At 34.9% G+C, this 27291-nt stretch overlaps 1 protein-coding gene across 2 annotated transcripts; it reads left to right on the top strand.

Annotated features, from left to right (window-relative positions):
• The first annotated feature begins 834 nt into the window (after nt 1–834).
• LOC105226226 (putative inorganic phosphate cotransporter) lies at nt 835–25665 on the top strand. Of its 2 annotated transcripts, none has more exons than XM_029550171.2 (4): nt 835–1555; nt 23219–23355; nt 23774–24847; nt 24920–25665. In XM_029550171.2, the coding sequence occupies exons 1-4, from the start codon at nt 1528–1530 to the stop codon at nt 25139–25141; spliced, it is 1461 nt and encodes a 486-aa protein (XP_029406031.2). In that variant the 5' UTR covers nt 835–1527; the 3' UTR covers nt 25142–25665. The 2 variants fall into 2 exon arrangements, with proteins under 2 accessions (XP_029406031.2, XP_049308314.1); XM_049452357.1 differs by lacking the exon at nt 835–1555 and adding an exon at nt 22085–22244.
• Nucleotides 25666–27291: the final 1626 nt, after the last annotated feature.

Genomic DNA, 27291 nt, shown 5'->3' with positions numbered 1-27291 from the left:
CGCACTCTCTTCGCCATTGATAACCACCTGGCTGCTGAGAAATAGGCCAGTTCATAGAAAAGAGCAGATTGCATGCTAATGTGTGAGTGTGTCAGCGAGAGATTGTGTATATGTGTGAAAATGTAAGAAGAGTCATAGCAACAAGTGCGCGGGCACTCATCAGAAGTCAAATGCTGCGCCGGCTTACGCTCACTCGTGCGCGTTTAAGTATTTGAAGAGAGCGCGCGCATTTCGCTCAGCGCAAATGAGAAATGTCACCTGCGCGTGCATACATATGTGCGCGGCGCCTTCGCTTACCGGCAGCGTTGCAGCAGCATGTACAGTAGATCGGCAAGAGCTTCACGCAGCGCGCCAGCAATAATCACGCACATATACGCGCCGCGCTCATAGCTGCCTGCTTGTCTGACTTTTTCGCTTTATTTTGGTGAGCGCATGCCGCTGTATGTGTGCGCGCGTGTGTGCTTACTATGCGCCGCGCTGACCGCTCCTTATACTCACGCTGCGTTGTTGCTGTTATTACTAACCGAGTGAAACTAGTATGCGTACTAGCGCTCAGTGATGCATTCTTCTACGTGTGTAGGTGCCTATGCCGCACGCGTATCTGTGTGTGTGTGTGTAACGGCGCCTCTACCGCATTGCTGCTGCTAGCAGTTAGAAGCCGATGGCATCTCTTTTATTTTGTTACTTTTGCTCTTTGTTGTTGGCGCTGCTGTCAATGCTGAGTTCGCGCGCGTGTGTGTGTGTGCGCGCGCTGTTGTCCGCGCAGCACAAATGTGCCCGCGCGCGCCTTTTCGGTTGCGATCAGTTTTATTTATATAAAAGCATTGCCAACACGTTCACTTCAAGCAGTCGACTTCAGAACGCTTCTCAAACGAGAACGCGTGAAAATTTCATTTCAACGTTCAACACGCATCTTAGAAAACGGTACAGATACACACACATAACTACTCACAAACGCAACAACAACAACACAAACGGGAAAATTTTAAAATAGAAATTAAATACGAAATTCTCGTGATCGCGTCAAAATAAATTTTGAGGAAAAAGTGATTTTCGGTTCAATCGTCTAAAAAATCGTCGCCAAGTCGTGTGCGAGTGTGTGCGCTAATCAACGAATGCAAAGGTTGTAGCCAATCGTATTATCAACAACAACAACAGCAACTGCTATCAAAGTCAAATTGGTCGCTTGTCGATTTACGTCATCGGCGCCTGTTGATTTCATAGCTTCGCGGTTTACACACGTTTTATTTGCAGTGCTGCTCAGTCTAACGCAGAAAGCGTAGAAAAACGTGCGCGTGTGCTACGGTATTGAGAAAAGTCGTGGCGAAAAGCTATACAAAATATATATGCCGTTTCAATTGATTAGATAAAATTATATAAATATATTTGTGCAACAACAAAAAATACATACTATACAAGTGACATTGCGTACAGCAATACTTGAACGCATAATACAGCAACAACAAAGCGTTTTTTCATCAAATTCGTGCAAGTTTCAACGCAAGAACGGCAGCTGTAGCAGGAAATATGGTGAAAAACAGGCGTTTTGAAAAAGGTAAAGCTTGAAAACGCAGTTTTGAATGAAAGTATTAGTAGTCAATTGACAGGAAATGTTAAAAGATAAATTAAATTAAAATATTTTTAGTGCGAAAAATCCAACTACAACAATTGCGAATATTATTGTGTCATTTTTAGTGATGTCTATTTGAAATATGAGTTCGTTATATTTTAGAAAACTGTTTAGAAAAAAATTTTTTTTTTTAATTTCGAAAATTTTTGCTTTGTATTTCTTTTTACTTTGAAATTTGGTTGCTTTTTGCAAAAAAAAATGAAATTTTTGTTTGTTTAAAAACTTACTTTCTAATACTTTTGTAGTTAAAAAAATTTAAGAAGTTGCTTTTAAAAAATTTTAAAACTCAATTTTTTACATATTGTTAAAAGAAATTTAGAACATTTTTTGTTGAAAAATTATTTTTGAAGTTTTAAATTTTAATTTAATTTTTTTTTTTAATTTTTTTTTAAGTTTTTGTAAAAAATTTTTAAATTTTTTTTTCTAAAATTTTTTTTTACTACATTTGTAGTTTCAAATAAAAAAATTTTTCAGGAAATTGCTTAAAAAAATTTTGGAATATTTTTTTTATATTTTTGAAAGTTATTTAGCACATTTTTTTTGATAAGTTTTGTGGTTTTAAACAAAAAAAAACTTACATTTTTAATATATGTATGCATTTAATATTATATATAAAGAATACCACATCAACAAGTGCTCAACGCAGTCTTCGCTGACATTAGCAAGCTTTTGTTCCAAATATTTCAAGCTCACACGTGGTTAGCTTTGCTTATCACAACTTAACTAGAACACAAACAAATGCGTATTTCGCAATTTTTCATGTAGATTATATTCTGTGCTAGATTTTTTTTAGAAGAACAGCAACTACTAACTATATTGATAAATAGATTTTTGTTTCGCTAAAATACTGAAAACTTATTTATTAGCGAAAAAAATAAAAATGTGAAAAACATAAAAATTAAAGCATAATATTCGAAAATAAAAATATTTAAATTTTCGTTTTAATTTTACAAATCTTTAAAATATAATTACTTTAAAATTTATTTTAAAGAAACGACATAAGTTGAAAAATTTTTTAAATGTAAGAAAATTAAAAAATAAAACAATATAATTTTTTTACCGAAAAAAATTGTACAAGGATTTGGAGTGTTACAGCTTTGAAATATATATAAAACTTCCGAAATTTTTAGTAGAAAAATATCAAAAAATATTTTTTTATGAAATTTTTTTTTTTTAATTATTAAAATTTGTTAATTGATACATTTGGCAACAATAACAAATAAAAATAAATATATTTTCGTGAAAATTTTAATTTTTAAATCCAATTAAAAAATATAAGAACTGTGTTATATTTATTACAACACTGACAAAATGTTTATTTTGCATTTTGGCAGTAAGCCCAAGCAGCTGGAGATTCATATTAATTTAAAGAATGTTAAACAAATTTTTTTTTTGATATTTTGATTTTTTTTTTTTTATATTTAAAAAAATATTTTTTTGATATTAATTTTTTTGATATTTTTAGATATTTTTATTAATTTTTTTTTTTATATATTTTTTATTATTATCATATTTTTATTTTTGAGCTGATCCCAATGCAAAGCTCGCCTTAAAATCATAAATATTTTGCAAAATTAATATCTTAATTCAAAACGAGCAACTTTAAATGCCACAAAAATATTTTCAAATCTCAACACCCAACACAAGCACCATACTTGACTGATAAAGACTTAAACGGCACACGTGACCAAGTGCAAAAGTACAATAGCATTTCAGAATTTTATAATCGCAATGTGCAGAAAACAAAATGCTTATAAAGACGTACATGGAATTTGGAATAAGAGAAAATTAAGAATATTTTTATGTATATAAAATCAAGCTGATAAGCTTTTTCTTTCTAAATAATTGAAACAATTTTGTGGGCTTTTTCTCAAAAGTGACGAAAAAATTTGGCAAATTCAAATAAAAACAAGAGCTAAGACTCCATAAAAATTCTTAAAAAATCGCGCTTCTAAAACAAACTCAAACTAGTAAAATTCGAAATTAGCAACACGAACAGTAAACATTCAATATTAGTATGTTCGTAATTCGCCAAAGCCCGTTTCAACACGCTTTGCACACTTGGCGAGTGAATTCAAATAATGTGGAAAGGAAATGCTGGAATTAAAACAAAAATTTTGTGCAACAACAATTAAACACGCGTTTACAAATAAAATAGGAATATATATATATAAAAAATTGTGTGTGTGTGTGTGTGTGTGTGATTAGCGTGAATGCTCTTTGTTTTAGTTGCTAGTTACTAAAGAACGCTCTGACAGTGCTCAGACAGCGCTTTGTTTTTGCTACAGTTGCGGCTAATTACGGCCGGAAGCGAATTGAAGTTGGCAACTTATTTGCACAAAAGCAAAAAGTTGCAGAAAGAATAGTGTTCAATAAACATTTGCACAATGGAAATGGCATAATTGAGTTGTGTAATGGCAATTAGACATGTGGTTTAGAAATTGTGTACCATAATATTGACTAACTGGCGCGCGAAATAATTGGAATTTGGTTAACTACTGTTACTTCATTAACGTGGCTTAGTAAAAGTCTTGTGAAATGTCAATAAAAGTATTTGTAAAATTGTAATTATAATTTATTAATTTGTTCACAAAAAATTTTTTATAACATTAATTTTTTATACAAAAATATTAGAAATATTTTCTACGTTTTATTTAATATTATTTTTTTTAGTTTAATATTTTTTTAACTTTTTTATTTGAAAAATTTTAATTGTACTTTGTTAATAATTTGTTCCCAATAAATTGAAATATTTTCCTCGTTTTATTTAATCTTAATTTTTTTTTAATATTTTTAAATTTGTTTTTTTTTTAATTTTTCTTTATATTTTTATTTTTTTTTTTGCTTTTTTATTTAAAATTTTTGTAGAAAATAATATAACCATCTTATAATTGATAACATAATCGTTTTCTCTAAATTACGCATTTCTATGCCTTTACATTTATTGCACAATAAAATTAAATAATTATTGCTAACTATTTTCTACAAGTCATTTCAAAACAAGTAGATTCAAGTAATATTGGCGTTAATTGCGTTCAATAGTAATCTTACGGCGTCGCACACTTTCTAGCGTGATTTCAGCCTAGCTTCCTTCCATTTCGCAATTATTTGTTGAGCGAATTTGCAAATATTTGTTTTCTGTTTTTAGAAATATGCATCTACTCGTGCATTTTAATTACATATCTGTATAAATACAAGTCATTGCGCTATTAAAGGCTATTACTCATTAATATTTACCATTATCTAATATTACTTTGCTCGCCGCTTGTTTCCAACAATATTTTATTATTATTTTACTTTTTAAGTGCTTATGATATGAATGAATGACATTCGCGTGAGCGGCTGACTGTACTTCGCTTATTTAGCATACTTACATACATATACCGTTATATCAACGGTAACTGATATGGAAATGTACAACAATTAAATTTAAAATTGTGCATGACAATTACAATTAGAACCATCAAATACTTGATTGCTTACTTATGCTAAATGCACTTGCACACACCCACACATACGTGCACAAACAAGCAAATATCCCACGTGAATGCAAATAGTGGCAACTATGTATCGCTCTTCCGCCTTAGCGGCCCTTGCGCTGCTCAATTGCCATTATCCTTCAAGTGTAAATTAAGCATTTTCGAATTTTCTCGTATTTATTTCACTCAATGTCTTCGCCGTTGGCCTCAATCACTTTCTCTCTGCTGGCAATAGACACAGCGATGCAGACGATAGTCAAGATGCAGCCAGCGGCATCTTGGCGCACGCACACACGCAAGTGCGTCAAATGCACCAGCGATGCTGTTGGGTGCCTACAAACTCATAAAAGTGTCTGCAAACATATACATACAAGCATAGATATGTATGTATGTAGTTGTGTGCGCACCAACTCAAAGTCCATTGAGATTCGTGCACCGGCCGACCGGCCGTTTTGTCGGCTTTTCGGCTGCTCGCCTGTTGCTTTGTCATTCTATTGCTCGTACTCGCTGATTAGCGCGCACAAACACAGGCCACATGCATACATACATACATACATATATGTGCAGCATATTCAACTGGATGGACAACACATTCCTCTGCAGCCAGCACGTGCACACATCATGTGCTTATGGAAGTCACCAGAGTATATATGTACCTGTTTGTGTGCGCTTATTCGCTTTGAGTAGAGCTGCACTAACACATTTTCAATTGCGGCAAGAAACTAGTTTGTGAAACATGTGTTCTACGAATTTCTATGCATACTCGAATAGGAGTGAGCGCTGTGGAAAAACGCTGATTACTAAACCGACTTTACTACACACCACATACTTATATTCATACATATGTACATATATACAAGTTTACATGGAATTCTTTTTGATGCTAGCTGTTAGTATGCTCATAAATACCAGATAACGCCTTAAATACCGCATTCAGCTGGTATGGATCTAATGTGTTTATTTTTGTTATTGCTCTCATATTGTAGTGGTGTATTGCATAGTTCGACTTTCTAGGAAGGCATGACAATTTCTGATAAGGTGTTAACTTGTTGTGTTGACTAATAAATATACTATGTAATAAGCAATTTTAAATTTTTGTTGCTTAGTTTTGTTGTTAGTTTTTGATGAGGATTATGTAAAGTGTTTTGTAATGTAATGCATTTAAATGATTTAATAAAGAAAATTGGCAACAGTGTATTTTGAATTCATCACATTTTTATATAAAAAGGCGCTCAAAAATATGATGAAATAAGTATAAATCACGGTAAAGGGGCGTCATTAAAATAAATATCAGCAAAACTGTGAACTTAGGTTGCAAAGTAGCTAAAACACTCTTCAGAGTGCAATTCTTATAAGACACAGGAAAATAAATTTACTTGATTTTGCCAAGTTTGTATGGCAGCTATATGCTAGAGTCGTCCGATCTAAACAATTTTTTAGGATACTATAGCATTGAATTCGAAATTAATCTGTGTCAAATTTCATGATGATATCTGGACAAATAAAAAACTTTTCTATATAAGGGTTTGATTTTGGCCGATCATATTATATGGTAGCTATATCATATAGTGGTTCGATCTCAACGATTTGTTCAGATATCGTAGCATTGTCTTTGGTAATAACCTCTGCCGAATTTCATAAAGAGATCTCGTCAAACGAAAAGTTTTCCATATAAGCACTTAATTTAAACCGATCAGTTTGTATGGCAGCTATATGTTCTAGTAGTGCAAAATCGGCAGTTACTACACATAAGCAGCTGCATAGAGAGAAAGGGCTGTGTGCGAAATTTCAGCATCATTTCTCAAAACCTGAGGGAGTAAATCGCATAAGTATACAGACGGGCGGTTTGTTGAAAAAAAATAAATAAAATAAAGTAACTTTGCTTCGAGTCTGCACTCTTTATGTGTTGTCGGTGAACTTCAGAGCTCAAAACAATACTAAGCAATAAGTAAGTTTTCTACTGCTATACTCATTTTTCATTTCTCGTGTGTAATTCTCAACCAATTTATAAAAATCTCTCAATGAATACATGACTAAAATGTCTGCTATAAGCAAAAACAACATGTAAACAGTAATAATTTTGACCAAATGACTTCAATTACGAGAAACAGCTAAATTTCTAGCAGTTTTGCGTTTATAATTAAAACAAATAAGGTCTTAATATGTAATATTTTTGTTGCTAAAATTAAACAATATTCAGTAATGAAGTGCTAATAACATTGTAGAGTGCTTATACTAACTAGCTAATAAATAAAATCTTATTTCAAACGTATGTATATACATATGCATGTATATTAAATATATATGTATGTATATTTACAATTTCTTCAAAAGTCAACGTGCCATATCGCTTGCTATTGAAAGAACCGACGATTCGAAATATATATTTTTTTCATATATTTATGTGACTATACTGTGCTAAAATAATATAAATACTGTAGTATATACATATGTATGTATGTAAAAATATGCATAAATATACAAAAAGTATGTATGTATGTATGTCGCTATATACGCAACCGAACAAAGCGAAAACACTCTAGCGAAAACAACAACAGTACAAATGCATTTATTTACATATTCTCATGCAATTGTATTTATATATAAATACTCATACACACTTATAAGCACAAATTAGTATTTTTAAATATGTAAATACACAATACCGCATCTTTTGTAATACTTGCAGCGCATTTGTGTGTGTGTGAGTGCATGAAAACAAATTTAGTTGGTATAACTTTGGAATATTTGCATTACAAGTGGCAATCAACAAGAATTTATTATGTGAAATTATTTATGCCGAAAATAAAAAAGTACATACATATACATACATACAGTTATGTGCTTAAAGCGGTAGATAATAATAATGAATTTAAAATTTACAAACGGATGCGCTTTGTTGGTGAAATGTGTGTTTATTTGAGAAAAAAAAGTTATAAAAAAAGAAAAAAATTATAGAAATAAAAAAATGTATATAAAAAAAATATTAAAATTAAATTAAGAAACATATTCGATAAAAAACTTAATTTGACTTTTTTTTTCCCAAAATAAATCTCAAAAATAAAAAAAACATGTGATTCAAATTCAACAAAAGAATTTATTCAAATATTTTTTTTTTCAAACAAAATTTTTTTTTCAAAAAAATATTAAGGTCACATTTAATTACAAATTAGCCAAAAATTAATTGAAAAAAAAAACGAAAATTGTAAATAAAAACATTTGGCAATTGCAAGTAATAACAATAGACTAAACAGTAGCCGCTACATTGCTTGCGTGATCACACGCCGTTGACCGAAAATTTAAATAAATTTATTTTTAAATTCAAAAGGTGAACACAAGCAAACAAACCAGTGCCAAGTGAAGCAAATACATATTTGCCACGTAAATTTAAAACACATAATAAAAATAGCGACAGTGAGAGAATAGCTATAGACAAACACGCTGCTGATCCCACACACGCCTCTAAGCCACAACAATAAAAAAAAGAACGAACGCCTAGAGAAAGTAGTGTTAGACGAATTTTGTTTTATTTTTAAGTAATTTTGTATTTTTATTTTATTTTGACACTCTTCTTTTTGTTGTACTATCATTAAAACCGCGTGCCGCTTGGAACTTAAAATAAAACAAATATGCAAAAAAGCCGAAATAGTGGGTAGCGAAAAATGGAAAATGAAAAGCATTTCCATATTCTTCAAACTGAGTAAATTCTCTTTAAGTATAAATACATGCAGTGTGTATAGAAAATTTTTTTTCTGAAAAATACTGCTAATCAAGCGTATTTTCAAAGTACTACGAGTAATAATTAACAGTACGCAGCGTTGATAACGTAAGAACTCAAATAAATTTGCATATTTGATAGTTTAACATGACACTGAGAAAATATGAAATTTTTAAACTGCAACGGACTAGTTGCAAACTAGTCCGAAAGTAATCACTTCTATATAAGTTGGTAAAAATACTTTTCGTATAATTATTGAAACGAAAACAATGTTATTAAATAAAAAAAAATATAGCATCTAACTGGTGACAAACTAGTCCGAAAATAACCACTCCTGGTTGAGTTAATAAAATAACTGTTTGTATAATTATTAGCACAAAAAAATGATATTAAATAAATAAAAAAAGTTTTATAGCATCTAACTAGTTGTAAACTTGTTCGAGAATAACCACTTTCGGTTGAGTTGATAGAAGTACTTTTGGTATAATTATTGACACAAATATTTTTATAGCATCTAACTAGTTGTAAACTTGTTCGAGAATAACCACTTTCGGTTGAGTTGATAGAAGTACGTTTTGCATACTTTTTGGCACAAAAAATGATATTAAATTAAAAAAAAAAAATTATAGCATCTAACTAATTGCAAACCAGTACCAAAGTAAGCATTTTTGGTTGATTTGTTGTCGTCATAAAAACTAAAATTATTGTTACTAAATATGCATTTTGACTTAAAGCCAACATTTTAGGACTCGCTTATTCTCAATAAGTCTAGTAATAAACAGAGCTGAGTTGCTTATCTGCTGTAAGCAATTATCTATTGATTTATTTATTCACTATCTACTAAATTACTTTAATGCTTATCATTGCACAATTTACTAAACTTCAGCAGATAACTAACGTAGCGATCATGCGCAGAGTAAAATCCTATAAAATAAACGAAAACAAGTCAAGCACTTCATCATATTATAAATAGCAAAAAGGTAAAAATAAACAGTTGCCTTATCAAAGTTATAGCTACAAGCGAAAAGTCATATATTTCAAGTAAATAACTGTCTGACTCAACTCAATGTCGTGGCAAATATCAAAACAGTTAACTAAAATAAAATAAATAAACTGACCATAAAAAGTTGAAAAGCACAGAAAGCTGCCGACGCAAATTTATTAAAACGGAAAATTTTTAGCTATAAAATTCTTTCATAAAAGTGTGACCGTTAACTAAGCTTGCTTTAGTGCGCCGAATTTGGCGTAAATTTATCGACGCAATTGCCAGTTAGATAAGATTGGTTCATTTGCTGTTCTAAATAATAAATTGGGTTTATGTTATGAGTTTTCGGGCACTCAGCACTTCGATCGATTTTTTATATGGAAAAAGTTCCTATTCAATATTTTTTTACAATCCCACTACACTCAATAAACAGCTATATATTTATATAATATTAAATTTGTTCGTTTATTTTATGTTTGTAAATATAAATATATCAACTCAGCTATAACGGCGTAAGCAGTGTCTACGCTAGTAAAGAAGAAGAAATAAGTATGTGTGAAACTGACTTGCCGTAAACGAAGTTATCGCATGAATCAATCTTTAGCGTCTGCGTCCTCTAAAAGTTTTCATTGATTACATATGTACGATCGGTGCTTTACATGCCCTACAAAGCTTACAATGTAACATAATACCGAATAAATGTTAAGCTAGGAACTAGTGACATGATAGATCTTAAAGGCCAAAAAGCTTTTACAAAATATAAGAAAAAGTTGTTAAGCATTTTCTCACAAAAAAAATTTATAAAAAAAAATTCACAGCTTTTAAAGCTTTACAAAACTTTTTTCAAAATAAGACAATGTTGTTAAGAGTGCTGTTAGAAAAGATTGAATAAAGGAAACAACACAGCTTTCAAAGCTTCACAAAAGTTTCGCTAGATGGCTGAATGAAAGTCAAAGTACGCCATCTAAGGACAAATATATTTTCTTTCAAGAAATACTTATAAATTAAATATAACTGAATTCAAAACAAAGTTCAACTTGACCGGAAAGGAATAAATTTGTTTCTAACATTGATTATATTTGTATAAGCTTACGAAAGTTTCAAAAGCTCGACAAAATTAAAGCAAAGAAAAATATCTAAATATCTATATTAACACCAACAAAACCCAAAAAAATTGAAAACCATAAAAGCTCAAAGAAAGCCTTAAAAGCTTCACCTTCGAGTTCCCTACTATACATTAGTATAATCTATATTAATACTATAAAAATCCGAAAGGCTTTGAAAATCGCAAAAGTTCAATGAAAGCTTTAAAAACTTATAAAAGATTAAACTTCTGGTTCCCTACTATACCATTTAGAAGGCTCAGAAAATCCTAAATATTTATAATAATACCATCAAACACCAACAAGTTTAAAAAATCACAAAAGTTCAAAGAAAGCCTTAAAAGCTTACTAAAGCTCCTACTATACAATTTAGAAGGCTCAGAAAAGCCTGAATATCAATATTAATATCATAAAAATTTGAAAATCACGAAAGCTCAAAAAAATCCCAAAAAGCTTAGAAAAGCTTCAACTTCGAGTTCTCTACTATACCATTTAGAAGGCTCAGAAAATCTTAAGTATCCATATTAATACCCATATCAAAACCCAAAAAGCTTTAAAAATCACAAAAGCTCAAAGAAAGCCCTAAAAGCTTCGACATCTCTTTTTCTTCAAGTTCCGTACTATACTACTTAGTAGGCTCAGTTAAGCTTACTCTGAGAACTAAATTCAACTTCGCGATCAATATTCTCCCTTTAACCTTTTTCCACTTAAATGCAATGACTTTCATAAACAAATCATCATCACTGACAGCTTCAGCAGCGCACGTTTTTCAATGCGTCAATAAAAATTTGGACTTACGTTATTCTAATATATAGATAAAAAACAAATAAATATCTGCATGCGTCAAATGGCAAGTGAAGTGGATAGCAAAAAGTCATCCAGTGACACAGAAAGTCGAATCAACACGCAACTTCCACAAGCGTGGCGAGCACCAATTGATAACGATCAGCCAAATTGTGTGATTGGCACAAAAACATTACGAAATATTGAGCAGTTTGGGTAGCAGTAAATTAATTAATTTTTATTTGCGTTATAAAAAACCAAAAAAAAAATTTTCTGCTTAAAATTTCATTTTTTTCTGTTAAAATTTCATTTTTTTCTGTTTGTTTCAAATTTTGTTTTGTATTGATTAATTTGTCGTAACGGCGACATTGAAAGCTCATATCAATTGCGGCGCGAGTTTATTCGCTTTCATTTGCTTGTTTACAGATTTTATTAATATATTTATGTTTTTTATATAGTCAATAATTAATATTTATTGTAATCAATGGTGGCCGCTTGCTGTCTGCGCCTGAGCGCGTTGGGCAATTCGGTTTCGCTGGGGTCACTTGCGCGGCTGATAGACAATGCGTGGCATTGAACGGTAGCGCGGTTGCGGTTTCTGCAAAAACGCGCGGTTTGTAAGGAAAGTTGCTTATTAAAACTGAGAGTTTGTACTTATAAATATTTTTTTGTATTCTTTTCTTGTTTGTAATAATATTTATTATATGCGCTTTAAGCATTAATTGACATTTATTCGCGATTTATTGCAAAAATTGTTTATGTTTTTTTAAGGTTTTTTTTTTTAATTTTTCTTTGTTTTTTAACTTGCTGTGCTACTCAAGGTTACTGATGAATCAGCGTGTGTGCTTATTTTACACATTTTTTAAGTGTTTGTGGGTGATATGGGAAATTTATTATGACCGCGCGGCTTTTAGTTTGGTCATATTTCAAGTGCAGATCTTTATCTGGCCTTATATCCGGCATGAGGAACTTGAACTCACCGGAAGATTGCACGAAATTGCCGCAATTTGTTGTTATTTCATGCGATTTGTTGTTATTTCATCCGCTTTGTTTTTATTTCACGCCGCGCATGCTCCCTTAAATGACATTTCGGCGTTAATTTTAGCAAACAACCGGTTTGATTGTCAAACATAAAATGCAATTAAATGATAAAGGCTTATTTGGCATATAAAAACGTGGAATATTTTTGCGTTATTTTAGTTAGAAATGTGTGCGCTTCGATTTTCAATACGCGCCAAGCGCTAACAAAGCCCTCAGCTGTACGCGACAGCGCTCTAAGTTCCAAAAGTAAATTATTCAATTATTTTGTTAGCCCAAATTCCATGCCTGAGCATATGCTATAATAAAAACGACACGCCCTTAACAACAATTACGAGATTCAACGCTGAAAGTGTTAATTATTTAACAACACATGAGCAATGCGTGAAATTCGCATAAAATTATCAAGCCATGCCGCGCGGCACGGTCCAAAATGAATTAATTGAGGGGAGGAAAAAACGCAAAAGACGAAGAAAGCTAATAAAAAGGGAAAATAAACAAAAAAAAATACCAAAAAAAAAGCAAAAAAAGTAGCAAAGTTGTCACTAAGCTATATATATCACTATATATGTATATAAAAAACAACTATTGGGAGCTAAAATGCTAAAAAAAAATTAAAAAAAACACACACAAAAATGTTAACAAAAAACTAATTATCATAACTGTGCGCACAGAAGCGCTGAGTAATTTTACACCAACAAATGTACGGCGCTTATCTACAAGTAACGAAAATTAATTTTTTTTAACAAAAACACTAAAAAAAGCTGAAGTGTTGAAAAATGTCTATATAGTATTCTAAAAATATGTCTGCACATGTGTACACCAACACGCAAGCGTTCCAAGCGTAGAACACGTTGAGCGCCGTCAATCACGTGAATGAGCGCGCACAGCAGCAAATAAAGAGCATAAAATATTTACTTTAAAATCTAAGAAAAAATTCGCACGAGAGCGGTTTTGCTATATTGAAACATTAGTGCGCGCAAGCGATATTCTTAGAGCGCTGAGGAGAGGGCGCGGCGCAGTAGAGGTGAATGAAGTCAGTCGTGCCTCCAACACACAAATAGCATGTGAAACTCCACGGCGGCGCGTAAATAGCAAAAATAAACACGTTTGCTGCCTGCTGTTGTTGTTGCTGCTGTTTATCGTGGCACTATCCAAGAATGTGCGATGAAAATCGGAGCAGTCGCAACAACAAAAAGCAACAAAAATCGCGTTCGCCACGCCGCGATACGAACACAAGCACATTTTTATCGACACAGAGCGAATACATTTTATAGAGCGAGAGATAAACTGAATAGAGAAATAGAGTCAATTTTTGTTGCTCCACAAATAGCCAAGCGTTCGCTTGCGGTCTCATGCGGTTCGCCAGAGAGCGCGTTGTTATCTAGTAATTGCGTGTTCGTGTGCAAAGTTAGTGCATGCAAAATGAAGCGAAAAGTAAAAAATAACAACAAACATGCACAATGGCGAGCACATCAAGCACACTGGCGAGGCGTGAGTGGCACATGGCTAAAAATACACGCAATGCCAGCCAGCCAGCCAGCGAACGGCGGCAGCATAGTTTAGGCCAACGGCAGCAACATTCCAACGACGGCGCGACGAAATTGCACGAGACTTGGCGATCACGTTGGAACTAGACACACCACAAATACACATACACACACACATACAAGGGTATAAAGCTTGCTGCATTGCCAGTAACTAGATTAGTGTGTATTTATTTAGCTGCAGTCGCCTAGCTGCCGGCGTACAAAGCGACACATTGTCGGCGAAAAATGCGAAAAAAATAACGAGCAGCCGAAGAGGAAGGTGATCAGCTACAGCCACGGCACGATCACATGCGACGTCATCGCATCACTGAGTCATGAAGTCGGGGTTCAAAGGCCTATTTGCAAAGCAGTCAGCCAGCTTGTAGGCTAATGCGAACGCAAAAATGCGGGGGTTGGCCGTTGAAGCCGGCTGCGAGCTCGCAACGCCGGGACACAGGCCCCACAGCTATTTAAAAAGTTCAATTACATATGTGTGTATGTATGTGTGTAAGCAAATTTCAAAATAAATCAGAAACCCACTTGTAGAATTCAATGGAAATGCACCTGTAATTGGGCGGCATGCAGTGATCGTGTTTGTACTTATTTGGTTGGGTACGAACGTGTTTTCCCCATAATAGGCGACGCGATTAATACTACCGATATTTATTGCTGTTTTGACGAAAGCCAAAGCGCTGGAAGTATTTTCTAAAACTTGTTTTTGCTCTATTCACTGTTTTTTTGTATTTGCCGCAAGGTCGCAGGTTTAAGAAGCTATTCAAGCAGTTGTAATCTCTTTTCTAATAATGGTGTCTTTAAAAATGGCCGGATTGAGAAAAAAATAACAATTTCCAGGTATTTTTATAAAAATCTTTATTGTCGCCTTCAAAAATTGTTATTCTTGAGCCAATACAGTCATACCAATGATAAATCCAATCCAAATAAGCCTCAGACATCGGCCTTCAGGTCCTTCAGTGAATTTTAAATTGTCTGCTTCGGCTAATTTTTGGAGCGATATTCGCTAGATTATTGTACAGTTTCGACGTCATATTCATAAACCCACGTCTCGTCACCAGTACTGTTCTCGAACAACTTGTCTACGACCTCTACTGATTATCGTCTTTGCAAAAGATCCAGGTCTTTTGGTACGAGTCTAGGATTGGCACGATTCATACTCAAAACTAGTCAAAATATGTTGAGTGGATTCTTAAGAGATGATAAGAACACCCTTCTATGTGACTGATGCTAAGCTTGGTGGAGGGGTTTACTGTCAGGAGCTCCCTATCAACTTCAGCTTCAGACTTTCCTGACTATTGCAATATCATTCAGCCATTAACGTAGCAGTAGATCTGCAGCTTTTTTCAGAGAAGTGACCATTCACTCAGATAGCAGAGTGGCGATATAAGCCTTGAACTCATTTACAGTGCGTTCAGGGTTGGTCGAGGAGTGCTTAAACTCGCTATCAATAGCATCGAGTGTCTATGTGATGAGGCTGCCGGGCCATAGCGGAATCGCAGGAAATTGTTAAGCTGATGAGGTAGCAAGGAAAAGCATCCTAGTACCGCTATCAGTAAAATGGGAACGAGTCGGAGCTTCCGTATCTTCTTATGTTCCACTCCTAGACAGTTCGGCTTCGCGGAAGCTGGGCCAATTCAGGGCTACCATCGGTACATGCTCAAAAGCCTTTTGGTCCAAGATCGATCGCAGGAGATCTAGTGATCGCTTTGCCTTCGGAGAGACTAGCCTCTCCCTTTTTGTGGGGCTTTTAGCAGTCCATTGCCCTATTGGCGTTCACGCAGTAAGACTGGGAATCCTACCAGACGCCATTTGAAGAAGCTGTATGGAAGAGGATGAGGAGGAAATAACTCAACACTTCCTTCTTCCGCGTTTGTTCCGTATTTGGGAGGTCAAGACCTAAACACTTGGGAGCGCATACCTTCAGAGATCCCGCCGAACTGGCGGGAGTGGAAATTAAACGCCTATGCAAATTTGTATTGGCTACTAAGCATTTTGCTACTTTGTAGTTCGAACAGGAATTCTTCTTTTCTATGGCTTTACAAAGGCCTACATATAGCAGTCCACGTACGATCTTCGATCAGCCATCTAACCTAACCTAACCTAAAAGACTACAGATTGATCCTAACCAAGTATAAAAGAAATTTTCATTTTATTTTTAAGTTGAAACTGATTAAAACGACATATAATCAGCTTAATGCAAAATATTTTGGACTTCACGGCTTTTTTGTGTCCATGTCCAAGGCCTCAACTGACGCAAAATACTAAATTTGAATGACACTTGCGTCACAAGAACGCAATTTTTTCAACGGCTTATTCCTTTTTTTTCATACCCACATTTTTAATGCACTTTAAATTACTTACAAAAACACTGCAGTTTTTTTCCTAACGCAACACTGCAAGTCTTTTACTTTTTGCTGAGCCTCTTCGCTGCTTTGTTGCATTTATGTAATTCGTAAGCAAGTTTCACGCAATTCTTATGAAGAAAAGGAAAAAAACAACAACAAATTGAAACAAAAAAGCGCAGAGTCAGCGCTTAAAAAGCCGAAACAACCAACAGCCGTGTAGGATTCCCTTGCGATGTGGTTAACTAGAAGCCAAGTATAGAATGATGCTTTCTGCTTATGGCCCGCAGCTAAAAATAGCCAAACGCCAAAGCGCATACCGACATGCGAACGACATTGTTACGCTGCTAACTTTGGTATGGCTTTATGGCTTTGTAATGTGCGCCTGTGGCATTGTGCTTGCTGACGCAGTGAGAAATTTGTAATTTAATGGTGTGCGAAGCAGAACAAGAACAGAAGCAACTAAAAACGTCAAGTGTTGCTAATTATAAACAAAAACAAACATAATTTGCCATAATAAATTGATATGGCAAACAGATTACGATCATTACAATAAAATTATGGTCAACTTGTGCGCTTCGTGGTGGCTCTTGTTGTCACCGTTGTTGTTGTTGTAATGCGATTCCGCGCCATAGGAAAAAATTCCAAATCACTTGCGAGCACATTACACATCGTTAATTGACCGCGCTGGGCCGCGTGAGAAAGCAACAACGCGCACTGACGCATTTTGTGGAGCGCAAGCGGGAACGCTACGCTGGCGCTAAATATGGAGCAGCGCACCGCGCTTTGCACATTCATTCAGCATTTAATTACCAATACAATATTAATGCAATTTTGGCAATTTTGAATTAAGCATGCACGGGCGGTGGTTGTGTGTGACTTAGCGCCTGCTGCATGTGATACGTATGTATGTATGTATGTATGCAAATGTGTGCACTAATTTATATATTTCCGTTGTGTTATTCTTGTCACACTTCAAAGCGTGTGTGTTCGTGTATGTGGGTGTGTTTCCACCGCTTCAAGGCATAGCGGCTTTAATGCCAAAAAGAATGAAAGAATTTCAATGAAATTTCACGCGCAACAAAAAAGTGTTTTATTAAAAAGACTTTCTTAATGTCATCTGGAAACACCCTAAATGCAAATTTGAACTGGTTGCTTCGTGTTATTCTTAAAAGAATCTGCCAATTTACATAAGTAATTGCGTATAAGTGTTGGCGTATGTGCTGGTTACCGTGCTCGTGGGTGTGGATGCTTTTGTGAAGCTGTAAACAACATTTTAATGCGTTTTCTTTTGTTTTTGTGGCATATTCTAATACTTAATATGGTGATCAGCTGATTGAAGCAGGTGTTACAAATGCAGGTGTGGCACAATAAACCTTCAAGTGCGTGCAAGAAAGTGATATGTCATTAAAACGGTTGCGAAGTGACAAAATTTACCTTGAAATATAAAAACAGCTACAGTGAATGACCTTGGAGTCAAAGGTTGAAAATTACTTTATCAAGCTAAAAATAAAAAAAAAAGTTTACACACAAGAATTTCATTTTGATCGGATATCGGATCGGATACTGATATAGTACTCCTTGTTTATAGTTTGGGGATCGGAAGGAATTCAGAGTGCAATACATCTCGATAATCGAAGAAAACTTAACCTTGATTTTTGACTGCTTTGGCTTTGTTATTTCGGTTTCGGCTCACCTTTGGCACGATATTCGGCCGATTGATCATTTGTTCCTGGGTCCTAAGCCTAAATCCGAGACTTATCTTCAGTAGTTTTATGTTTGATGACATCCTGGTGGTCGGAAATCATTATTTTACACGCGTCAACGCGTCGCTGGTTTTCAAAAAAAATTTGGTGGTTTTGGAACCAATCGCGTTTTCGCTTTACTTAACGATGCCAGTAAGATCTCTGGCTGTTAATCGTCAATTCTCAGACAACAATTTCTTTATTTCATTGATGTGTTGACCATTAGTTGATGTTAATAGCCGTTCAGGGATTAGTTTGTCGTCAACTCATTTTCGATCCTCTTTCAATAATTTGTAACAAGCAAAAACACTAGATCGCGACAAACAATTAACACCGAAGGCCTTTTCTTTCATTCTGAACGTTTCGGCACCCGAAATTGGATGCCGCCACACATAATTTAATGGAACTTCTTTGTTGAATAATATCACTCATAGTAAAAGTCGCCGACTACAATTTTTGTACTTCTACGAATTGGTATCTATTCATTCGAAATTAAAATTCAAAAGTCTTACTATTTCTTGCCCACAGTAGTATCTCAACCTAAAAGTAGGCAACATAAAATAGCAATATATCAAAAGCAAATCAAACGTTGCCTACATTCAGGCTAATTGTTAAATAGACCTTATTTCCATTTACCGAAGTACAAAACCAAAATAAGTAACAAAATATAAATCCATTTAGATTATACCTGCAATAATCTAAGTATTATAATGAGCTACATAAATATTTAGTAGTACTTTTAAACATCATCACAAATAAAATTACATACATAATAACAGCTGAAAAAAGACCCTTTATATACCTAAATGGAATATTTGCTATCAAAATTCCTTCTCTTCCGCTTAATATTTATCTCCAAAATCAATGTTTGGCGCCACTGCAACAAACGTTGCCCTCACTGCACTTTGCAAATATTATTTTTTTTAATATACTTGGCAAACATTTCTAAAGTGACTCACCTAAAGACTAATAGCCACAATTAATAAACAGAAAATATTAGCTTTCTTAGAAAAATATTCATACATACAAGCAAATATATATATACTGCATCTTAAAAACTTAAATTTTTTGATAGGATGGCAGTCTTGTAGGCAAGCAAATATACTGGATGTATAATTTTAGATTCCAATTAATTTTAGATTAGATGCCGAAAAATGTTGACGGCTAGACATAAAATATTTTAAATACTTAAAGGAAATTTGTTTTGACGAAGCTTTCAGTTTTAATGTCTATGTTGTAAGGCATTGGGTTCGTACGCTTTGACAACTATGACGTATGTATCTTCTTTTTATTGACATTGACTTGCACGGTTTTAACCGAGTTTGAAACAGCGCGTCAGTCGTTCTTTCTTTTCACTGTACGGCGCCAATTTTCCACCGAACCCTTCTCTGAAAAACTCGTACCAACGGTTCTTCAGATTCGCCGCCGTGTTTGAAAAGCTCGGATGGAAATCTATTGGCCCCCACCGCCTTGTTGTAATTGATATCGAACTTCTTAATGGCCGGACAATGGAACATCGTCATTGATTGGGGGAATTGGGTTCACCATCACCTGGTGGTATTCTTTTACTGCCATTCAGCAGGCTGTAGAAGTGTTTTCTCCATAATTTTAGTACGGGCATCGGTCACTACATCACCTCATGTGTTTCTACAATTGATCTTATAGTGACTATAATTTTCAAACAACTTAAAACTTAAAGAAACTACTTTGACTTAGTCATTCAAGCATTATTTTATAAATAAGTCATTCGTAAGAACTTGTGGCCTCGAGACAAAATTCTGGGAATCAAAACACAACTTTGTGTGCACGGAAAATAACTCAAAGTGGCAAAATGCCTCTCAAATGCCTTTTTAATCTAAATAATAACATCACAACATGACAGAAAATACCGCAATGCTTACGTTTCCAGCATCTGCAGCGGCAGTTGCAGCCGTTTGAATAACACTTAAGCGTAAGCAAATATTTGAAATATTAAAAATAAGATTTAAATTTAAATAAAGTCACTAAAATGTAATGCCGCAATCAAAACCATAAAACTCTTTCTTGACATTATCATAGCAGACGTGCGATATTTATCAGTTGACGTTCAACTCCGCTCTCTAGCTGTAAGCGTACTGTCACGTAAAGGACATGACGAGCTGTCATGACAAAAATAAAAACGGCGCTAAAATAAGAATAAGTCAAGACAGTCATGTATGGGTAAATAGTAGAAAGAAATGCCTTTGGAAATTTCAAAATATTTGACTGCGAGAGCAAAATATTTCCGTGACGACATTGAAGTGAGGTGCATAAATTTTCTACGATGACAAAATAATTATCTCGGAGAAAATTTATGTTTTAGTAAATGACTGACAAAAATTCTAAGTGAATTTGTATGGTAATCTTGACAGCGGTAGATTTGTATTGCTCACTCATGCTAAGTTTTCGCCCATACTAACTAGTCACAGTGTAAATAACTGTAAAAGTTACTAGAAAAACGTTCACTTCCGGCACAACAAAATAATAATACTCTTCACTGGTGTATTTCTTAGAGCACAAAGGGGTTTAAAAGACCTTTATTTTGTTTTTGTATGAAAGCTAAGTATATGTTATAGTGATTCGGTATCGGCGGTTCCGACGAATAAGTAACGTCTCAAACCCAGCGCAAGATCCTAGGGAGGAATGTTTCGCTTTCTCACTTTAGCTCGCCTTCAAACGGATGTTTTTTGGCTACCCAGAGGATACTTGGTCTAAGGCAGGAAGTCATGAGCTGCTTGAGCCATATGTAAAATAATCGTTTCTGGCCACTTCCAAGTGAATGGCGCTCAGAGAACTTTCCTGACTTGCGTGAACTTCTACACATGGTTCCATAGCTTAACGTTAGCGCCAGAATTTGTATACTACAAATAAACTCATATGCCAACTGGTTACTTTGTAACTAGTTAAGGACTAGTTAGCGATTTTCAGCGTATTAAACAACAAAAAATCTTTCAATGAAGGACTAAACTTGAGTTTCAATGAATTTATCGGCTATCACTAGATCTGATTTCGCATTCAGATGATCAGATTGTTATCACAAAAGTTAACAGTGCTTTGAGTTTGAGTCATTATCATAACCAAATGCCAGACTTCTCACGTTCTTACCCTCAAGTGGTTTAAGCAAACATAATTTCAGCGGCTTACACATACATATATATTTACCGAACTGACTGTTTAACCTGCTCGCTGCGTGCCATTAAGACAGCCTGTCCATCTTAGCCGATCACTTTAGGTACCCACACACACACACACACATAGACAGGGGTTTATAGACGAGTGTATGTGATTTAACATTAAAAACACTTATCTAACGCAAATATATTTATCGTTGAAAGAAGCTGCTCACTAATCACCCGTAAGTAAGTAGGCTTGAGTGATGGCTGCAACAAGAGGCAGGATACACATTTATGTATGTATGTATGTGTAGTCATATATACTTATGAATTTACAAGTGCACAGTCATACGAACATGTTATATAAATATGTGTCTCAAGTGCGCTCGTAAGTGTCATTTACCAGAGTAAGCGGCACTGGAGTGAGTGCGCGCACCTACACACAAACATACATATGTACCTACGTGTCGACTTGGACATAGATATGTTTGCATAGGTTTTATAGACATTTTGTTTGAATATATATTGATATACATATATGTATGTATGTTTGCTAGATGAAAGTCAAAACTTTCCTTTAAACGCCGGACAACGTTTGGCTGTCTAGTCAGTAGCATTTTGTGCACACAGCCAGCGCGACGATATTTCGGCTATACAAATTATATCCACTCGATCGATTCAGACAAATTATACAAGTGTATTTGGTGGAAGTGCATACTTCACTAGTGTTAAAATGTGGTTCAAAAGTAAGCAAGTGTTGCAGATAGAAAAAATTATTTTACAATGAGAATATTCAAAAAAATCTGCGTTTAGAAACAAGATAAAGCATTAACGTCCACAAATAAAAACGATTTCCGTGCAAGTGATGGATTTTGATTGATCAGCTTGTATGGCAGCTATATGCTATAGTGATCCGATCTGCACAATTTCTTCAGAGATTATAGAGTTGTTTTGGTGAATAATCCGTGCTGAATTTTGTGCAGATATCTTGTAAAATAAAAGAGTTTTCCATACAAGAACTTGATTTTAATTGTTCAGTTTGTATGGCAGCTATATGCTATAGTGATCCGATCTGCAGAATTTCTTCGAAAATTACAGAACTATCTTGGCCAATAATCTATTTCGAATTTCGTGAAGGTATCTTGCAAAATAAAATAGTTTTCCTTACAAGAACTTAATTTCGATCGATCGTTTGTATGGCAGCTATATGCTATAATGGTACGATATCGACTGTTTCAACAAATGAATAGCATCTTAAGAAGAAACGAATGTGTGCAAATTTTCAGATCGATATCTCAAAAACTGAGCAACTAGTACGCGCATGTAAGAAAAGATAAAAAGAATCTAGAAGTGAATCTTAATTCTAACTGTGAGCAAGTGAATGGATCATATAAACAAAGAGATCACTACAAATACAACAATAATATCCGCAAATCAGCTTGTGGCCCACACTTTTGCTTATCAGCAACGCTACAGCATTGTTATGAGTTTTTAAGGTTCAAGCACTGTAGACTTACGTTCGGCTCAGGGCGAGTTCATGGCGACATATTCAAAGAATTCTTCACTTATTATAAATACTATATACATTAGTATGAATTTATGCGTTTTAGTGATAAGCCATTCCTTACATACAGTTATTTGCTATAATATTAGTATACAGCAGTTGTATTTTTGCTCAGAAAACTAATCTTCATCTTTTTCGTCTGCTTTCTATTTACAGCACCGATCATCGGTACAAGACATATACAATGTTTCCTTTGTTTTTGTTGTCTATCGATTTGTTATGCGTTACGCGTCAACCTCAGCGTGGGCATTGTGGCAATGACGGATCGGAATTCCACGAACAGCAACCTTACGGTGAGTGTGGAATGAAATTAATTGTAAGAGTTCGGGTTGGTAAATGAGGTTAGTGCGCGATTGTTGATCTTACGGATCTTCTTAAAGGTATTCGGTACCTTTAAGTTCTATGCTTTAATTTTTCTGTTGAAATCTGTAGTTAAGCAATACTTGTCACTTTCATTTTATTTAAGGAAGGATCTCAAATCCTTAGGGATTTCTTTCCTTTAAAGAAAAATTTTGTATTCCTTCAAGAAATTTGTATTTCTTAAAAAAAACTTCAGCAAACAAATATTTTCAAACACTTCGCATATACATATAGTTCCGAAACTCGCGATGTCTAGATAACCTCGAATCGAGGATCACATTTACCAAACCTTTCTCATTTGCTCCATTTAAAAACAAAGTCACCTAAACATAGAAATTTCTCTTCTTCCAGGTATACGATTGGAGTGAAGGCACCAAGTCCTATGTGTTGAGCAGCTTTTTCTGGGGCTACATCGTTACGCAAATACCCGGTGGACACATTGCACAGAAATACGGCGCGAAAACATTACTGCTAATTGGCATTACGCTCTGTTCCGTGCTGACGCTACTCACACCTTTAGCTGTTGAATTTGGCGGTTGGCAGTTGTTGTTTGCGTTACGTGTCGTTCAAGGATTGTTGCAAGGTTCCGTGCATCCAGCTACGCATGCCATGTTGGCGAAATGGTCACCCGTCGAAGAACGTGGCGCGCTGAGTACTTTCTGTTATTCCGGCTCACAATTCGGTACTGTTGTTATATTGGCTATAAGCGGTATCATCGCTGAATCACCACTCGGTTGGCCCGGTATTTTCTACATCTCTGGCGCTTTGGGTATACTTTGGGGTGTCTGTTGGTTAATTTTTTCGGCCAGCACACCGGCTGAACATAAAACCATCTCACTGGAGGAGCGTAAATTCATCGAAAATTCTTTGGGACAAGTTGATTCGACACCAGTTACAGTAGCGCCGACCCCGTGGAGCAAGATCTTCACCTCACCGCCATTTTTGTCGCTGATCATCGTACACTGCACACATATGTGGGGCTTCTGGACGCTACTCACACAAATTCCCAACTACATGAAGAACATACTTGATGTGGATATGAAGAATAGCGCTCTGCTATCGTCTCTACCCTATACGGTCATGCTTTTGCTCAGTTTCTTCTTTATCTACCTGTCAAAGGTGTTGGCACGTCGTGAGAATGTATCATTGGCTTTCAGTCGCAAATTCTTCAACTCCATCGGCCATTGGATACCAATGATCTCACTTATTGGACTCGGCTATGTCACGAAGGAACATTCTTTACTGGCTGTGATCTTGCTGACACTCACCGTGGGCATCAGTGGCGCTACCTACCTGGGTTTCCAGGTGAACCATATTGATTTGTCGCCAAACTATGCGGGCACGCTGATGGGCATCACCAATGGCTCAGCGAATGTGATGAGCGCTTTGGCGCCGCTGGCCGTCGGCCTGGTCGTCACCGATGTGGTAAGTTTGACTTATCAATTATACCGCTTTGACGTTTTATTAACTAAAACTATTTTTATGCCGCTCTTGCAGACAAATGTGGTCGAATGGCGTATTGTGTTTTTCATCGCTGCCGGTTTTTACTTTGTCGGCAACTTACTCTTCGTCATATTTGGCAAGACCGAAGTGCAAAGTTGGAATTCACCCGAAGAGACATTAGCCAAACGCTTGAACGTGGTGGATGCGGAATCGCCAGCGTTACTCCTGAATGGTGATAAGAAAAAGATAACAATCACAGAGAACGGCACGCAATAGACCAACAAAGCCGCGTGGACTAGTTGGTCCTTTATTTGTAGTTGTAGTTCATTAAGCACACAGAAGACCTCCTAGTTGATTAGGGTTTATGTTAAGACTCTTAAGAATGATTCCTGTAGTGCGGATAACGCTGGATATTGTTGTTTTTGTTTGCAATACTTGCGTTGCACTTGCGTCCTGCGATAATGTTATTTATATCAGTAGATTTTTAAGTCATACATCTAAGTATCATAGACAATAAGTATTTTATCTAACAAAAGGTGTGTGTGTATGTGAGAGCCTGGACATTATAAGGCTCTTACTAACCTGTACATATGTAAGCAACTCAGTCACGAATGTTAATAAGTGCTTCATCGGCGCTACACAGTTCGAAAAACGTGTTAATTTTGTATAATATAAATATAACTGTACACATAATTAAGTCACAAATGTGCTTCCATTGCCAGCGCTAGGAAATCGGGCAAACATAAGTCATAAACAAACATGCAACTATTAACGATATTATATTTTTTAATGAAAAACAAAATTAACTAAACACAAGAAAACAAATTTTATAAATTAGCTTAAATTAAATAATGACTTAGAAATTTTTAATTAAATTTTGTTTACAGTATTTGTCCGAACGTATGTAATTTGTGGTAATTCGCTGAACAATTTGAACAAATTGGCGATAAGGAGTGCTGGTCGTGATGTGCGAGCGAATGCGTCAAGTGCCGTTATTAGTGTTAGGAGCACTGTACAATATAGAATTTAACTTTTTTCTAATTAAATGCAAAATAAAGTGGAATTACATCACCTTAGAACGCCGAGCGCAGAGTTACACTATTTTTTATTAAATCAAATTATTGATTGACTTGCTTATTCGCAAAGTGCCAGTTGGTTACAACACCGTAGTGACGTCTTTACTGTCTCAACGTTGTGTAATCATAAAATATGCGACATCAATGCACTTAAATCACTTGTATATATAAATTCGATCGTCGCTAGATTTATCTTATCAAATCGCTGCATATTATCACTGTTGTCAGCTCGTTTCGCTCGACCATATGTCACGTGTTTTTTCACAGTTATGCGGATTACGGTTACTGAATGGTGCATTGTTGTTATCGAACTAGATTATCTACTTCAGCGTTTCTTGAGCACTTTGTTTTGACCAAGTGGTTTTTATATATATTTTTTTCTCAATCGGCCAATGTATTTTAGTTGAGTTTTGTAAATTTCGTCTTAGTTTAAGCGTACACTTATCCTTAAGTTGTTATACTATAAAATGATGTTGTTAGTGTAGTTGTTATTTTTTTTAGTATGCAATAATTTAATTTTTACGAATTGAGATGTAAGAAAACATTACATATATATTTAATTTTAAAAAATGAAAGAATTTGAAAACTATTATATATATACAAGAAAAAAATAATTATAATACTAGAAAATATGGAATTGAACTCCAAAAAATAAACTCAAAATCAATACAATTGGTAAATAGTTGTCTCATTATTTGCGGGATTATATGCAGTTAGAAGGCCGAAAAGGCGAATTTTCCAGAATTTTTCTGAGAAAACTTTTAAATTTTTTAATCGAAAAGTTTGAAAACATATTATGGTATGTTTTAACCGTTTTTTCAGGCTTAGTATTATTAAAAATATTTATTTGGAAAAGAGCTACAGCTGATCTCCAGCAACTCCTCGCAAAAAAACGTTTTGTGGGGATCACTATATCCCCACGAAGTAATATTTAATCAGGCGGTTCGGGGGAGAGTCTGGAGTTGGGAGTAGGTTTGGTTTAGCGAATTAAAGTTTCGCGCTCCGGCGTTTGATACTTCCCCCTACGCGTGTAACTTCGAAAATATTCACCCGAACGATAAGTTCAAAAAAAGTTTTTATAACATTACGAGTATAACAAGAACATTTTTCAAAATGAATCGCCTATTATTAGGAAAGGTTAGTTGCAGGCTTGACGCAAATTTTAACAAACTCTCATTGTCCATATCTCCCCCAGTTCATCATACCGTGGAGAGCACAAAATGCAAAAAATATACTCCAGTGTTTCCTTGGTGCCCTGCTCTATACATTTCCTACAGTCTTCTCGATCTGTCTGCCCCATCCTGCGGGCGTGTGTCGCCACCAGACAGTGACCAGTTAGTATTCTCATCA

This window comes from Bactrocera dorsalis, chromosome 3 (assembly GCF_023373825.1).
Source record: "Bactrocera dorsalis isolate Fly_Bdor chromosome 3, ASM2337382v1, whole genome shotgun sequence".
In the NCBI taxonomy this organism is placed as follows: domain Eukaryota; kingdom Metazoa; phylum Arthropoda; class Insecta; order Diptera; family Tephritidae; genus Bactrocera; species Bactrocera dorsalis.
Note: the sequence above shows the minus strand (reverse complement) of the source record. Positions and strands in the feature narration are given on the sequence as shown.

Coding starts and splice junctions, on each gene's coding strand:
- LOC105226226 (XM_029550171.2), top strand. CDS start 1,528: ATGGTGAAAAACAGGCGTTTTGAAAAAG. Junction 1,556..23,218: donor AAACAGGCGTTTTGAAAAAG/GTAAAGCTTGAA, acceptor TTCTATTTACAG/CACCGATCATCGGTACAAGA. Junction 24,848..24,919: donor GCCTGGTCGTCACCGATGTG/GTAAGTTTGACT, acceptor CCGCTCTTGCAG/ACAAATGTGGTCGAATGGCG.